Raw genomic sequence first — 16,542 nt, 5'->3', positions numbered from 1 at the left:
CAGGCAAAAACCTGAGAAAAATCCAACCAGGAAGTGGGAAATCTGAGGTTGGTCATGTTTCAACTCATTTCCTATTGAAGACACAGTGGAATATTGGTCATGTTGCACTTCCTAAGGCTTCCACTAGATGTCAACAGACATTAGAACCTTATATGATGCTTCAGCTGTGAAGTGGTGCTGAATGAGAGGGGTTTGAGTAAGGTCTCTCCCAGAGTGCCATGAGCTGAACATGCGTTGACCATGCACGTTCAAGTGAGAGCGAGCTCTGTTCCATTGCTTTTCTGAAGACAAAGGATTTCTCCGGTTGGAACATGATTTATGTTAAAAACATCCTAAAGATTGATTCTATACTTCGTTTGACATGTTTCTACGGACTGTAATATGACTTTTCTTCTGAACTTTTGCCTGGACCTGCCCGCGCCTCGTGAATTTAGATTGTGTACTGAACGCGTGAACCAAAAGGAGTTATTTGGACATAAATGATGGACTTTATGGAACAAATCAAACATTTATTGTGGAACTGGGCTTCCTTGGAGTGCATTCTGATGAAGATCATCAAAGGTAAGTGAATATTTATAATGCTATTTCTGACTTATGTTGACTCCAACATGGTGGATATCTTCTTGGGTTGTGTTGGTCTCTGAGCGCCGTACTCAGATTATTGCATGGTTTGAAATCTGTTACAGTGGTTGCATTAAGGAGAAGTATATATTTAAATCTGTGAATAACACTTGTATCTTTTATCAAAGTTTATTATGAGTATTTCTGTAAATTGATGTGGCTCTGTGCAAATTCACGGGATGTTTTGGAGGCAAAGCCAAATGTAAACTGAGGTTTTTGGATATAAATATGAACTTGATCGAACAAAACATAGATGTATTGTGTAACATGTTGTCCCGGGAGTGTCATCTGATGAAGAATATCAAAGGTCAGTTATTCATTTTATTTCTATTTCTGCTTTTTGTGACTCCTCTCTTTGTTTGGAAAATCGCTGTATACTTTCTGCGACTAGTTGCTGACCTAACATAATGATATATTCTGCTTTCGCCGACAAGCTTTATTGAAATCGGACACTGTGGTCGTATTAACGAAACTGTTATCTTTAAAATGGTGTCTAATACTTGTATGTTTGAGAAAATTTAATTATGAGATTTCTGTTGATTGAATTTGGCGCCCTGCAATTTCATTGGCTGTCGGCGAGGGGTTCCACTAGCGGAACGGCGTCCTAGACAGGTTATTGTATGATAGTAAAGTTTAGGTATGACAGTAAGGTTAAGGGAACACATTTTTTGTAACACACTACTTACTTCTTGCCTATTTTTTGTCCTAGGGAATTACATTTCCTTCAGGAAGTATTCACTCCCCTTGACTTATTCCACATGTTGCTGTGTTACAGCCTGAATTTAAAATGGATTAAATATGTTTTTTTTTCACGCAATAATGACAACGTGAAAACATGTTTTTAGAAATGTTTGCTAATATATTGAAAATGATATACAGAAATATCTTATTTACATTAGTATTCACACCCCTGAGGCTGCATTCATTGTAGCTGGGGATTTTAACAAAGCCAATCTGAAAACAAGACTCCCTAAATTTTATCAGCATATCGATTGCGCAACCAGGGGTGGTAAAACCTTGGATCATTGTTACTCTAACTTCCGCGACGCATATAAGGCCCTGCCCCGCCCCCCTTTCGGAAAAGCTGACCACGACTCCATTTTGCTGATCCCTGCCTACAGACAGAAATTAAAACAAGAGGCTCCCACGCTGAGGTCTGTCCAACGCTGGTCAGAACAAGCTGACTCTACACTCCAAGACTGCTTCCATCACGTGGACTGGGACATGTTTCGTATTGCGTCAGATGGGAATATTGACGAATACGCTGATTCGGTGTGCGAGTTCATTAGAACGTGCGTCGAAGATGTCGTTCCCATAGCAACGATAAAAACATTCCCTAACCAGAAACCGTGGATTGATGGCAGCATTCGCGTGAAACTGAAAGCGCGAACCACTGCTTTTAATCAGGGCAAGGTGTCTGGCAACATGACTGAATACAAACAGTGCAGCTATTCCCTCCGTAAGGCTATCAAACAAGCTAAGCGTCAGTACAGAGACAAAGTGGAATCTCAATTCAATGGCTCAGACACAAGAGGCATGTGGCAGGGTCTACAGTCAATCACGGACTACAAGATGAAATCCAGCCCAGTCACGGACCAGGATGTCTTGCTCCCAGGCAGACTAAATAACTTTTTGCCCGCTTTGAGGACAATACAGTGCCACTGACACGGCCTGCAACGGAAACATGCAGTCTCTCCTTCACTGCAGCCGAGGTGAGTAAGACATTTAAACGTGTTAACCCTCGCAAGGCTGCAGGCCCAGACGGCATCCCCAGCCGCGCCCTCCGAGCATGCGCAGACCAGCTGGCCGGTGTGTTTACGGACATATTCAATCAATCCCTATACCAGTCTGCTGTTCCCACATGCTTCAAGAGGGCCACCATTGTTCCTGTTCCCAAGAAAGCTAAGGTAACTGAGCTAAACGACTACCGCCCCGTAGCACTCACTTCCGTCATCATGAAGTGCTTTGAGAGACTAGTCAAGGACCATATCACCTCCACCCTACCTGACACCCTAGACCCACTCCAATTTGCTTACCGCCCAAATAGGTCCACAGACGATGCAATCTCAACCACACTGCACACTGCCCTAACCCACCTGGACAAGAGGAATACCTATGTGAGAATGCTGTTCATCGACTACAGCTCGGTATTCAACACCATAGTACCCTCCAAGCTCGTCATCAAGCTCGAGACCCTGGGTCTCGACCCCGCCCTGTGCAACTGGGTACTGGACTTCCTGACGGGCCGCCCCCAGGTGGTGAGGGTAGGCAACAACATCTCCTCCCCGCTGATCCTCAACACGGGGCCCCACAAGGGTGCGTTCTGAGCCCTCTCCTGTACTCCCTGTTCACCCACGACTGCGTGGCCACGCACGCCTCCAACTCAATCATCAAGTTTGCGGACGACACAACAGTGGTAGGCTTGATTACCAACAACGACGAGACGGCCTACAGGGAGGAGGTGAGGGCCCTTGGAGTGTGGTGTCAGGAAAATAACCTCACACTCAACGTCAACAAAACTAAGGAGATGATTGTGGACTTCAGGAAACAGCAGAGGGAACACCCCCTATCCACATCGATGGAACAGTAGTGGAGAGGGTAGCTAGTTTTAAGTTCCTCGGCATACACATCACAGACAAACTGAATTGGTCCACTCACACTGACAGCGTCGTGAAGAAGGCGCAGCAGCGCCTATTCAACCTCAGGAGGCTGAAAAAATTCGGCTTGTCACCAAAAGCACTCACAAACTTCTACAGATGCACAATCGAGAGCATCCTGGCGGGCTGTATCACCGCCTGGTACGGCAACTGCTCTGCCCTCAACCGTAAGGCTCTCCAGAGGGTAGTGAGGACTGCACAACGCATCACCGGGGCAAACTACCTGCCCTCCAGGACACCTACACCACCCGTTGTTACAGGAAGGCCATAAAGATCATCAAGGACATCAACCACCCGAACCACTGCCTGTTCACCCCGCTATCATCCAGAAGGCGAGGTCAGTACAGGTGCATCAAAGCTGGGACCGAGAGACTGAAAAACAGCTTCTATCTCAAGGCCATCAGACTGTTAAATAGCCACCACTAACATTGAGTGGCTGCTGCCAACACACTGTCATTGACACTGACCCAACTCCAGCCATTTTAATAATGGGAATTGATGGAAATGATGTAAATATATATATATATATATATCACTAGCCACTTTAAACAATGCTACCTTATATAATGTTACTTACCCTACATTATTCATCTCATATGCATATGTATATACTGTACTCTACAACATCGACTGCATCCTTATGTAACACATGTATCACTAGCCACTTTAACTATGCCACTTTGTTTACTTTGTCTACACACTCATCTCATATGTATATACTGTACTCGATACCATCTACTGTATGCTGCTCTGTACCATCACTCATTCATATATCCTTATGTACATGTTCCTTATCCCCTTACACTGTGTATAATACAGTAGTTTTTTTTGGAATTGTTAGTTAGATTACTTGTTGGTTATCACTGCATTGTCGGAACTAGAAGCACAAGCATTTCGCTACACTCGCATTAACATCTGCTAACCATGTGTATGTGACAAATAAAATTTGATTTGATTTGATTTGATTTAGAATCAACTTTGGCAGCGATTACAGCTGTGAGTGTTTCTGGGTAAGTTGCAAAGAGCTTTGCACACCTGGATTGTACAATATTTGCAATTATTTATTTTTTGTACATTCTTCAAGCTCTGTCAAGTTGGATGTTGATCATTGATAGACAGCCATTTTCAAGTCTTGCCATAGATTTTAAAACCGATTTAGTCAAAACTGTAATTAGGCCACTCAGGAACATTCAATGTCATCTTGGTAAGCAACTCCAGTGTATACTTGGCCTTGTGTTTTAGGTCATCATCCAGCTGAATGGTGAATTTGTCTCCCAGTGTCTGGTGGAAAGCAGACTGAACCCGGTTTTCCTCTAGGATTGTTCCTGTGCTTAACTCCATTCCATTTATCTTTTATACTGAACAACTCCCCAGTCCTTAACGATTACAAGCATACCCATAACATGATGCAGGCATAACATGGTGCAGTCACCACTATGCTTGAAAATATGAAGAGTGGTACTCAGTAATGTGTTGTATTGTATTTTCCCCAAACATAACACTTTCTATTGATGACAAAAAGTGAATTGCCTTGCAACATTTTTTGCAGTATGACTTTAGTGCCTTGTTGCAAACAGGATGTGTGTTTTGGAATGTTTTTCTTCTGTACAGGATTCCTTCTTTTCACTTGTCAATTAGGTTAGTATTGTGGAGTAACTACAATGTTGTTAATCCATCCTCAGTTTTCTCCTATCACAGCCATTATTGGGTGTGAATACCTTTTGAAGGCACTGCATATTATGGTTCAACTTGATTGAAAAGTATTTATGAGATTAATATGGATAGTGATGCTAATGGTATGTATAAACACTTCCAATGCAAGTGGCTGCCAGCTGTCGGCAGCAATCTATGCCGGATGTGGCCGGTTCGTGGGCCAGTATATGTTCGCTAGCGAGTTAGGAGTTAAATCTACTAAACATACAGTATGTGTCAGCATGGAGTCATATTAGTGCCACCTGACATGGAATCTGAATTGAATCACTTTGAATTTGTATGAAGAAATCACATTTTTATTCAATATTTTCTGTTGGCACTAATATCACTCCATACAGTAGGTTAGATCCCTCCCTTGGACAGGACATATGAGCAGTCTCCATACAGTAGGTTAGATCCCTACCTTGGACAGGACATATGAGCAGTCTCCATGGAAGGTGTAGGCATTCCCATCGTAGGTGGTGATGTGGGAACCTCCCACTATGGAGCAGGTAGCAGGGCAATCTAGATCCATACAACTCCACTGGCCTTGGATACAGGTACTAACGGAGAGAGACAGTCAGTTTAGCCTCAACACATCTGACTCCACTAGTCTTGGATACAGGTACTAACGGAGAGAGACAGTCAGTTTAGCCTCAACACATCCGACTCCACTAGCCTTGGATACAGGTACTAATGGAGAGAGACAGTCAGTTTAGCCTCAACACATCTGACTCCACAGGCCTTGGATACAGGTACTAATGGAGAGAGACAGTCAGTTTAGCCTCAACACATCTGACTCCACAGGCCTTGGATACAGGTACTAACGGAGAGAGACAGTCAGTTTAGCCTCAACACATCTGACTCCACTAGCCTTGGATACAGGTACTAACGGAGAGAGACAGTCAGTTTAGCCTCAACACATCCGGCTCCACAGGCCTTGGATACAGGTACTAACGGAGAGAGACAGTCAGTTTAGCCTCAACACATCCGACTCATCACACCCGGATCAACACACACAACAATTCAGTGAATATAAACGCAATGCAGCTCTTACCATTTGTGGCATGTTCTTGAGAATGATTGTCCAGGCTGGTAAGATTGTCCGTTGTGGAGACAAGAGCACTGGTTCACAGCTACACAGCCAGTCTGAGTGATGTCATCAAACACGGTTCCTATGAGAAAGACATTCAAAACATTTAGTCACCTGGTTCCATAATGACATTCAATACATTACATTTAGTCACCTGGTTCCATAATGACATTAAATATATTTAGTCACCTGATCCCATGAATGACATTCAATTAATGAATTTAGTCCTTCCTTATCTCATAAAATACATTGATCCATGTAGATCAGTATCTTCATTACTACGGTACATCTGTTGCAGAACTTTGATCAAATAATGAAATCTCCAGTCCCACAATAAGGCTACTCTTCCAGTCCCACAATAAGGCTACTCTTCCAGTCCCACAATAAGGCTACTCTTCCAGTCCCACAATAAGGCTACTCTTCCAGTCCCACAATAAGGCTACTCTTCCAGTCCCACAATAAGGCTACTCTTCCAGTCCCACAATAAGGCTACTCTTCCAATCCCACAATAAGGCTACTCTTCCAGTCCCACAATAAGGCTACTCTTCCAATCCCACAATAAGGCTACTCTTCCAATCCCACAATAAGGCTACTCTTCCAATCTATGTCTTCCTGGTTTAAATAGCCACATAACTGATATGAGTTTTAATACAGTCTTCCTGGTTTAAATAGCAAGGAGATTTTCCAGAATTTCTTTTAAACCCTGTGACCTGTTTAGAAAATATATATCTGTATACCTAGGCGGCAGGTAGCCTATTGGTTAAGAGCATTGGGCTAGTAACTGAAAGGTCAATGGTTTGAATCCCTGGCCTGACTAGGTGAAAATTCTGTCAGTGTGCCTTTGAGCAAGGCACTTACCCTAACTGTTCCTGTAAATCGCTCTGGATAAGAGCATCTGCTAAATATGTAAATCTGGTCCCACTCCCATCATTGCCCATAAAATACCTTTTCACAACTACTAATTAATCACATTCAGATCCTATAGGGTTGTGATGTATACCTGGGTTAGGTTACCAGATTAGGAAAAGCTCCGGGCCCCGGGAAAAACAATTTTCCCCACCACTCTGGGACCTGTGGTGCACCTCTGCATCAGGGCATCATCGGTTGTATTCAGCTACTTTAAAATAGTTACATAGCTGATATATGATGTTGTACTCAGCTACTTTAAAATAGTTACATAGCTGATATATGATGTTGTACTCAGCTACTTTAAAATAGTTACATAGCTGATATATGATGTTGTATTCAGCTACTTTAAAATAGTTACTTAGCTGATATATGATGTTGTACTCAGCTACTTTAAAATAGTTACATAGCTGATATATGATGTTGTACTCAGCTACTTTAAAATAGTTACATAGCTGATATATGATGTTGTACTCAGCTACTTTAAAATAGTTACATAGCTGATATATGATGTTGTATTCAGTAATGAGTGCATGTACCAGCAGGGCAGAAGCATCCGTCGGTGCAGTGTTCCTCACAATGCTGGTTCCTCATTGGGTTGGAGCAGGTATCAGTGCAGGGACTACCACACTCCTGGTACTGCATGCTTACAGGACACGTCTCCACTGCTCAACACAAATAACCAGAGTCACAAATCTGTTTCTGAGGCTTCATTACTTCACATTTTCACATCTTCTATTGACATCATTGGAAGTGAAAATTGGGATTTGCTCCTCAGTTTTCAGTCACATAAATGTAAATACAAGCATGTCGAAGAAGAAGACTATAGATTACCTAAGGAAGCATTATTGCATATCAAAAGTGTTTACTTTGAGTTACAATATAACTGAGTTTTCTTTTACCCGCATCCAAACTACCAACAGAGCAATACAAACAAACAATCCAGTATCAAAACTAAAAGGATGTGTAATGCAAATAATGTTCCCTTACAGCAGAACTGGTCGGTCTTCCACTCCTGGGGTTTCCCCCCTGCGTGAGCACACTGGCGGGAGTACTCTGACATGGTGGGACAGGCGCAGGTGACACTGCTGCTGCTGTTGCCACAGTGACACATGTCTTCTGCACAGGCCTTGATGAAGGAGTCTGTGGCAATCAGGTCCTTACAGCTACTGAAGGCAAGACTGGTGAGAAGCTGTTCACAAAGTTTGGTCTGAAAGGATGAAGAAGAAGAAGAATTACTAGAGGCAACAGACGGTTTGATTCTCTGATCCACCTCTACACAGACGACACCATTCTGTATACTTCTGGCCCTTCTTTGGACACTGTGTTAACTAAACTCCAGATGAGCTTCAATGCCATACAACTCTCCTTCCTTGGCCTCCAACTGCTATTAAATGCAAGTAAAACTAAATGCATGCTCTTCAACTGATCGCTGCCCGCACCTCCCCGCCCGTCCAGCATCACTACTCTGGACGGTTTTGACTTAGAATATGTGGACGACTACAAATACCTAGGTGTCTCGCTAGACTCTAAACTCTCCTTCCAGACTCACATTAAGCATCTCCAATTCAAAATTAAATCTAGAATCGGCTTCCTATTTCGCAACAAAGCATCATTTACTCATTCTGCCAAACATACCTTCGTAAAACTGACTATCCTACCAATCCTTGACTTCGGCGATGTCATTTACAAAACAGCTTCTATCTCAAGGCCATCAGACTGTTAAACAGCCACCACTAACATTGAGTGGCTGCTGCCAACACACTGACTCAACTCCAGCCACTTTAATAATGGGAATTGATGGGAAATGATGTAAAATATATCACTAGCCACTTTAAACAATGTTACCTAATATAATGTTTACATACCCTACATTATTAATCTCATATGTATACGTATATACCGTACTCTATATCATCTACTGCATCTTTATGTAATACATGTATCACTAGCCACTTTAACTATGCCACTTTGTTTACATACTCATCTCATATGTATATACTGTACTCGATACCATCTACTGTATCTTGCCTATGCCGCTCTGTACCATCACTCATTCATATATATTTATGTACATATTCTATATCCCCTTACACTGTGTATAATACTGTAGTTTTGGAATTGTTAGTTAGATTACTTGTTGGTCGCAGTTGCAAATGAGAACTTGTTCTCAACTAGCCTTCCTGGTTAAAAGAGGTGAAATAAAAAAATATATAAAAAAAATACAGCTCAACTCTAGACTTGTAAATACCTGGTCTTCACACTGCTCAGTGTGAACAGGGATTTCTGTACAGGTTTCTGTTGGGCCATTCATCTTCCAAATATCAGCATAGTCGATTATCTTCAGATCATCATCTGTGGGAAAAGAAACATAGTTTTATCTAACCTGTTTATTTCCCCTTACAAACAGTCTCTGTCATCATGTGTTTTGTGTTTTTGGTAACCCTTTCTTAAAATGGTACCTAAAAAATACTTTATAACCCCTTCCTAACCCATAGATTGAACCCACACATTCATAAACAGAACAGGAGCGTAATCCGCCCCTCTAAGACATTTGGTGATTTTGTTTACCATTCCTATTGAACTCGTTCTGGACTCCGTTGAAGTCTCCACACAGCCCACATGTCTGATTCTGGAACTTTGAGTCCAGCTCCACCTATAAAACCAATGGAAGATGACTGAGGGTTAATGCATTGCAAGCTAGCTGCCTTCAGCAGTTCATATATATGTACATTTCACACACCAATATAATTTGATTTGATATACCTATGTCCAGTACATGTCACTGTGTACAAGGAGTGGGAGGTTAACACAAAACAATTGTTTCTCTGTTTTAATAATCAGGATTCTATTTTTTGTTGGTTTGTGTTCTATAAACATCTGACAGGGGAGGTGTCTTACAATTCCCTCTGTTTTTTACCTCTCCTGCACATGCACTCTTCCCTTTAAAACCTTTTAAACTCTCATCGTGTTGTAAAAACCTTTTAAACTCTCACCATGTTGTTTAAAGCTTTTAAACTCTCACCATGTTGTTTTCTATTTTCTCGCATGCATTTAAAATGTTTTAATTAAATTAAACATCATATTTATTATGTTTTCGTCATTAAATTGAATGTGAGTTGCCTGAAAACTGGTTTGTCTGCTTTGCAAGTTAGTTTCAGTCTGAGATTATGATATTTGAGTAAACTGGGATTATTTATGTACACACGAAGGGGAATGATGATACATACAGTATTTACTCTCTACAATGTCAATATGTATTGAGACAATATTGTGTCTTCTGATCTAACCACACTCTGGAACTTTGAGTCCAGCTCCACCTACAAAACCAATGTGAACTGATTAAACTGTTCCCACTCTCATCCCAACAGTTCCCCTAACACTGATGTTCCCTCTCTTATCCCAACAGTTCCCCTAACACTGATGTTCCCTCTCTTATCCCAACAGTTCCCCTAAGACTGATGTTCCCACTCTTATCCCAACAGTTCCCACTCTTATCCCAACAGTTCCCACTCTTATCCCAACAGTTCCCCTAACACTGATGTTCCCACTCTTATCCCAACAGTTCCCCTAACACTCTGTTCCCACTCTTATCCCAACAGTTCCCCTAACACTGATGTTCCCACTCTTATCCCAACAGTTCCCCAAACACTGATGTTCCCACTCTTATCCCAACAGTTCCCCTAACACTGATGTTCCCACTCTTATCCCAACAGTTCCCCTAACACTGATGTTCCCACTCTTATCCCAACAGTTCCCCTAACACTGTCCCTCTCTTATCCCAACAGTTCCCCTATTTCCCCAGGGTGATTTACAATCAGTGTATTGAGCCAAAGTAGGTGAAACAACCACATATCACTGTAGTGTAACAGAAGACATATGGAATGAGTAAGCAAACTAAACACATACCCAGAGGGAATCATCTTCATTCCACATGATGACTAACCCCAGCTTAGCTGTGATCTTCACATAGGAAACGGTCCTCTCAATGAAGACGTTAAACTGACCAAACGGTATGGTGACCCTAGAGGGACAAAACAATAGTGTTCATCAGAGAGGAGAGTCTGTATTCCAACAAGGGTCAAAATGGTCCTTTACAGTATTTTCTTTGTATTTTTCTTCCTCCCCTGTTGAGACTGTACCAGTTAATAATGTCTGTATAGGATTTCATCAAATGGCATTTCAGCTTGGTAACTTTCATCTGTAAATGCACATCAACTGAACTTCAGAATAAGAGTTTGACCTCTGAATGCTTTTAGATCACTGATGAACTCACTGTTGCCCGTTGAAACTGACATCATGTAGATTATGTTAAAACTGCAAAAGATTTATCTCAAGATGAGATTAATGATGATGCATTTTTTTTAACTTATGTATTTTACCTCAAGTCTTTGCACAAAAGTAGCAACTGAATGCAGGTGAAGTGAAAATAAAATTTGTTCCAATCTTTTTTTAAACTGAACTAAAAAAAGATTGATCTCTGAATAAAATGAATCCCATTGGATGTAGTTAAGTGATTACAAACCCCCGTATCATATACTTCCTGTATTACTATGTATTTTACACATCTGAGAGCCAATGGTTTTCCACATCTGAGATCCATTGTTGACTAGACTGGGAACTCACTGTAATCCGTTGACGCTGACGTTACCGTTGGCCAGCTCCACGAAGGTTCCATCCAGCTTCAAAGAAACCTTCGTAATAATAATAGTAGTTTTATTTGACAGACGCCTTTCAGGACCCTCAAGGTCACCTTACATTAAGATCATAGAGCAATACAAACTATTAATCAATACTGCAATTTAAAAACAATTAATCAATAGTGAAATGTACAACAATCAAAGGACTGATCACAAAGGAATACCTTGGTGATGGTGGGCAGCCCATCTACCTCCCCGCGCTGCAGCTGAATGTTAAAGGCCTCGTAGCCGCTGCTGCTCTTACACAATGACGACAGCACGTAGTTACAGGTGTAGGGCAGCTGGAAGAGGTCTCCATCGTAGGTTTTGTAGTGGTAGTTACCCCATGTGCTGCAGACCTGCCCGTTATGAGTGGGACTCACTCCTGCTGCATGGGGGGAAATGTACAGTATAGTTGCACCATTCATGTCTGAATATAAGATGCATAATATAACAGTAGAGTAGAATATAGATATTTGAGTATTTGGTGACATATATTCAACAACACAAATTACCTGATACGATTTGCAGTTTGGAATCATATAGACTCCCAATGGAAGTCATGTCTGGAATCATAACTGGAAATAGACAGGGAACAAGTGTTATTTTGTTTGTAACCCAGCTCCTCTTTAGTTCCTCAACTAGGCTACATGACTTAATCTAAAGTGAGAATAAATTGTATTTCGTCATATCTTTTCTTACCAGTCTCAGAATGTGCAGCAGATAGTCCGAAGAGCAGAGCGATCCACGGCTTCACCCATTGGAGTGCCATGATGGTTCTTCTAACGAGTCGTCCTGGTCCACCTGAACAGGTACTCTTCCTGTTCCTACTGATACCGTGAGGCACCAGGTGCCTGCTTTTAAACTACTACACTCAAGGAAGTACCTTGATGATGCTGGGATAGTTGATTCTGTATCTAAGGAGGGGACTGATCAAACTTTAGGTGTTACCATTGTTCTGTTTGTCTGTTTGTCAGAGGTAGGATTACCTTTACTGTAATTGACATTGTGTAATGTATTAATTATAATAATCCCTAGGTAACTATCGATATTCCTGATAAGTAGCATACAGCCCAAAATTGTTCCCTATTCCCTATACAATGAGTGTACATAACAATAAGACTCCAGGTGAAAGCTGTGATCCCTGATTGATGTCACCTGTTAAATCCACTTCAATCAGTGTAGATGAAGGGAAGGTTAAAGAAAGATGTTTAAGCCTTGAGACAATTGAGACATGGATTGTGTATGTCTGCTATTCAGAGGATGAACGGGCAAGACAAAAGATTTAAGTGCCTATGAAAGGGGTTTGGTAGTAGGTGCCAGGGCACCGGCTTGTGTCACGAACTGCAATGCTGCTGGGTTTTTCACACTTAACATTTTCCCGTGTGTATCAAGAATTGTCCATCACCCAAAGGACATCCAGCCAACTTGACACAACTGTTGGAAGCATTGGGATCGACGTGGGCCAGCATCCCTGTGGAACGCTTTCAACACCCTGTAGAGTCCATGGCCTGACGAATTGAGGCTGTTCTGAAAGCGAAAGGGTGACGGGCAACTCAATATAAGGAATGTTTTGTACATTCAGTGTATAGTGAACAGAGTCCTCGTGTATGGTGTAGGGTATAGGGTGCCATTTGGGCACATATTGATTACAGTAAACTCTTATCTAAACTGTGATGAATGGACAGACTCATCAACATTCTACAGAATCTTAGATTGTTTCATAAATCTTTAAAGGGCCAGTCTGTGATATTTACAGCCATTTATGCCACAGACATGTTTGAGTGGTTACATTTCTCCAGCCCTATCCCTCAGCTTCTATAGCAAACCAAGTGACGGGGCTGCCGTTTAGTTCTTTTTCAAATGAAGGAGTGGGCCTTTTAATGACTAATGGATGATGCGCTGTCCATCTGTTTATGCTGGTTTTTATGATTTTACCTGGTTTATAATATATTGTATGACATCAAATTTTATGTATGTTCTGCATATGTACAAAGATGTTCAAATAAACCTTTAAACCTGGTGACATTAACTTGTTTGAACTTCAGTGTTATATAACTTCAGTTGTGGTTTACTACTTGTCATGTTTCATTGCCTGTTATTGGAGAAGAGGGAAGAAAGTTTGTGTTAGTCTTTTTATGGACACAGTCTGCTTCACAGCCAGGACTCACCACTGGACCACAAAGTTGTAGGATCAATCCCAAATAGCACCCTACCTCCTAGGGCTCTGGTCAGAAGTAGTGCACTATATAGGGAACAGAGTGCCATTTGGGACGCATTCTTATAGATGTCCTACAGTTGTTCAAGCTCTGGGGTGTGTCTACAGATGATTTGTTTTTGGTTGGAGGAAGCGTATCATCACCAACTCCACCACTCAGTCATTTCTAAGTACTCAGATCTCTAATGAACCATTAAAAGGACATGACCAAATATTGATTTAACAACTTATTTACAATTCATCATCAGCTTTTGGTGAACACACTACACAGTCAGGCAGTAGAAGATGAGGTGTCAAGCTCAGCTCAATTCTAATTCACTGAAATATACTTGTACTAACAGGATGGCTGTTGTGTTAGAACACAGTAGTGATATTTCAGATAGAACAGAGTAGTGATATTTCAGATAGAACAGAGTAGTGATACTTCAGATAGAACAGAGTAGTGACACTAGATAGAACAGAGTAATGATACTTCAGATAGAGTAGTGATACTTCAGATAGAACAGAGTAGTGGTACTTCAGATAGAACAGAGTAATGATACTTCAGATAGAGTAGTGATACTTCAGATAGAACAGAGTAGTGATACTTCAGATAGAACAGAGTAGTGATACTTCAGATAGAACAGAGTAGTGATACTTCAGATAGAACAGAGTAGTGATATTTCAGATACAACAGAGTAGTAATACTTCAGATAGAACAGAGTAGTGATACTTCAGATAGAACAGAGTAGTGATACTTCAGATAGAACTGTAACGGCGTTCGTCTATTGAAGGAAGAGAGTCGGACCGAAATGCAGCGTAGTGGTTACTCAAGACTTTAATGAAGGAAAACGGAACGATACATGAAAAAACTCATAAATACAAAAACAACAAACGGAACGTGAAACCTATTACAGCCTATCTGGTGAACACTACACAGAGACAGGAACAAACACCCACAAAATACAAAGCGAAAGTCAGGCTGCCTAAGTACGGTTCCCAATCAGAGACAACAACAAGCACCTGACTCTGATTGAGAATCGCCTCAGGCAGCCAAGCCCCAATACGAATACAACATATAAACCCATGTCACACCCTGGCCTACCCAAACATATAACAAAAACACAAAATACAATGACCAAGGCGTGACAGAACCCCCCCCCCCCCCTAAGGTGCGGACTCCCGGACGCACCTCAAGAGCATAGGGAGGGTCAGGGTGGGCGTCTGTCCATGGTGGCGGTTCTGGCTCGGGACGTGGACCCCACTCCATTAATGTCCTATTTCCTCCCCTTTCGCGTCCTGGGATAATCCACCTTCGCCGCCGACCATGGCCTAATAGTCCTCACCCAGATCCCCACATAACTGAGGAGCAGCTCGGGACAGAGGGGCATCTCAGGACAAAGGGGCATCTCAGGACAGAGGGGCAGCCCGGGACAGAGGGGCAGCTCGGGACAGAGGGGCAGCTAAGGACAGAGGGGCATCTCAGGACAGAGGGGCATCTCAGGACAGAGGGGCATCTCAGGACAGAGGGGCATCTCAGGACAGAGGGGCAGCTCGGGACAGAGTGGCAGCCCGGGACAGAGGGGCAGCTCGGGACAGAGGGGCAGCTCGGGACCGAAGCAGCCCGGGACTGAGGGGAAGCCCGGTACTGAGGGGAAGCCCGGGACTGAGGGGAAGCCCAGTACTGAGAGGAAGCCCAGTACTGAGAGGAAGCCCAGTACTGAGATGAAGCTCAGGCAGGTAGTAGGCTCCGGGAAATACTGGCTGGCAGATCTGGAAGAGACTGGTTGTCGAGCAGATCTGGAAGAGACTGGTTGTCGGGCAGATCTGGAAGAGACTGGTTGTCGGGCAGCGCTGGGCTGACTGGCGGCACTGGCGGCGCTGGGCAGACTGGCGGCGCTGGGCAGACTGGGAGCACTGGCGGCGCTGGGCAGACTGGGAGCACTGGCGGCGCTGGGCAGACTGGGAGCACTGGCGGCGCTGGGCAGACTGGGAGCACTGGCCGCGCTGGGCAGACTGGGAGCACTGGCCGCGCTGGGCCGACTGGGAGCACTGGCGGCGTTGGGCCGACTGGGAGCACTGGCGGCGTTGGGCAGACTGGAGACTCCGGCAGCGCAGGAGAGGAGAAAGGCTCTGGCTGTGCTAAACAGGCGGGAGACTCCGACAGCGCAGGAGAGGAGAAAAGAGAGCTTCTGGTCAGCGGGGTGGTGGCACCGGGATCCTCATCTCTCCCAAGTGGTCATTCTCTCTTTCTCCCCTTACCCATCTGTCTATTGCCTCCTTTGAATTCCATGCTGTCACAGTTACCAGCCCTTTCAAGCTTAACATCCTTATCATTTATCGCCCTCCAGGTTCCCTCGGAGAGTTCATCAATGAGCTTGATGCCTTGATAAGCTCCTTTCCTGAGGACGGCTCACCTCTCACAGTTCTGAGTGACTTTAACCTCCCCACGTCTACCTTTGACTCATTCCTCTCTGCCTCCTTCTTTCCACTCCTCTCCTCTTTTGACCTCACCCTCTCACCTTCCCCCCTACTCACAAGGCAGGCAATACGCTCGACCTCATCTTTACTAGATGCTGTTCTTCCACTAACCTCATTGCAACTCCCCTCCAAGTCTCCGACCACTACCTTGTATCCTTTTCCCTCTCGCTCTCATCCAACACTTCCCACACTGCCCCTACTCGGATGGTATCGCGC

The 16,542-nt window shown here is 43.3% G+C and overlaps 1 protein-coding gene across 1 annotated transcript in view; it reads right to left on the bottom strand.

Annotated features, from left to right (window-relative positions):
* LOC124038204 (mucin-5AC-like) overlaps positions 1-12,469 on the bottom strand; it is a 65,835-nt gene extending 53,366 nt beyond the window's left edge. The window contains 11 exon segments of the mRNA XM_046353811.1: positions 5,395-5,533; positions 6,028-6,145; positions 7,509-7,634; positions 7,960-8,179; positions 9,221-9,324; positions 9,541-9,625; positions 10,879-10,993; positions 11,596-11,663; positions 11,834-12,036; positions 12,164-12,226; positions 12,351-12,469. Coding sequence (XP_046209767.1) covers positions 5,395-5,533; positions 6,028-6,145; positions 7,509-7,634; positions 7,960-8,179; positions 9,221-9,324; positions 9,541-9,625; positions 10,879-10,993; positions 11,596-11,663; positions 11,834-12,036; positions 12,164-12,226; positions 12,351-12,420 — 1,311 coding nt within the window. The 5' untranslated portion in view covers positions 12,421-12,469.
* Between the last annotated feature and the right edge of the window lie 4,073 nt (positions 12,470-16,542).

The sequence above is a fragment of the Oncorhynchus gorbuscha genome, linkage group LG01, assembly GCF_021184085.1.
Source record: "Oncorhynchus gorbuscha isolate QuinsamMale2020 ecotype Even-year linkage group LG01, OgorEven_v1.0, whole genome shotgun sequence".
In the NCBI taxonomy this organism is placed as follows: Eukaryota; Metazoa; Chordata; class Actinopteri; order Salmoniformes; family Salmonidae; genus Oncorhynchus; species Oncorhynchus gorbuscha.
The sequence above is the reverse complement of the archived record's forward strand: the minus strand, read 5'-3'. Positions and strand labels throughout refer to the sequence as shown.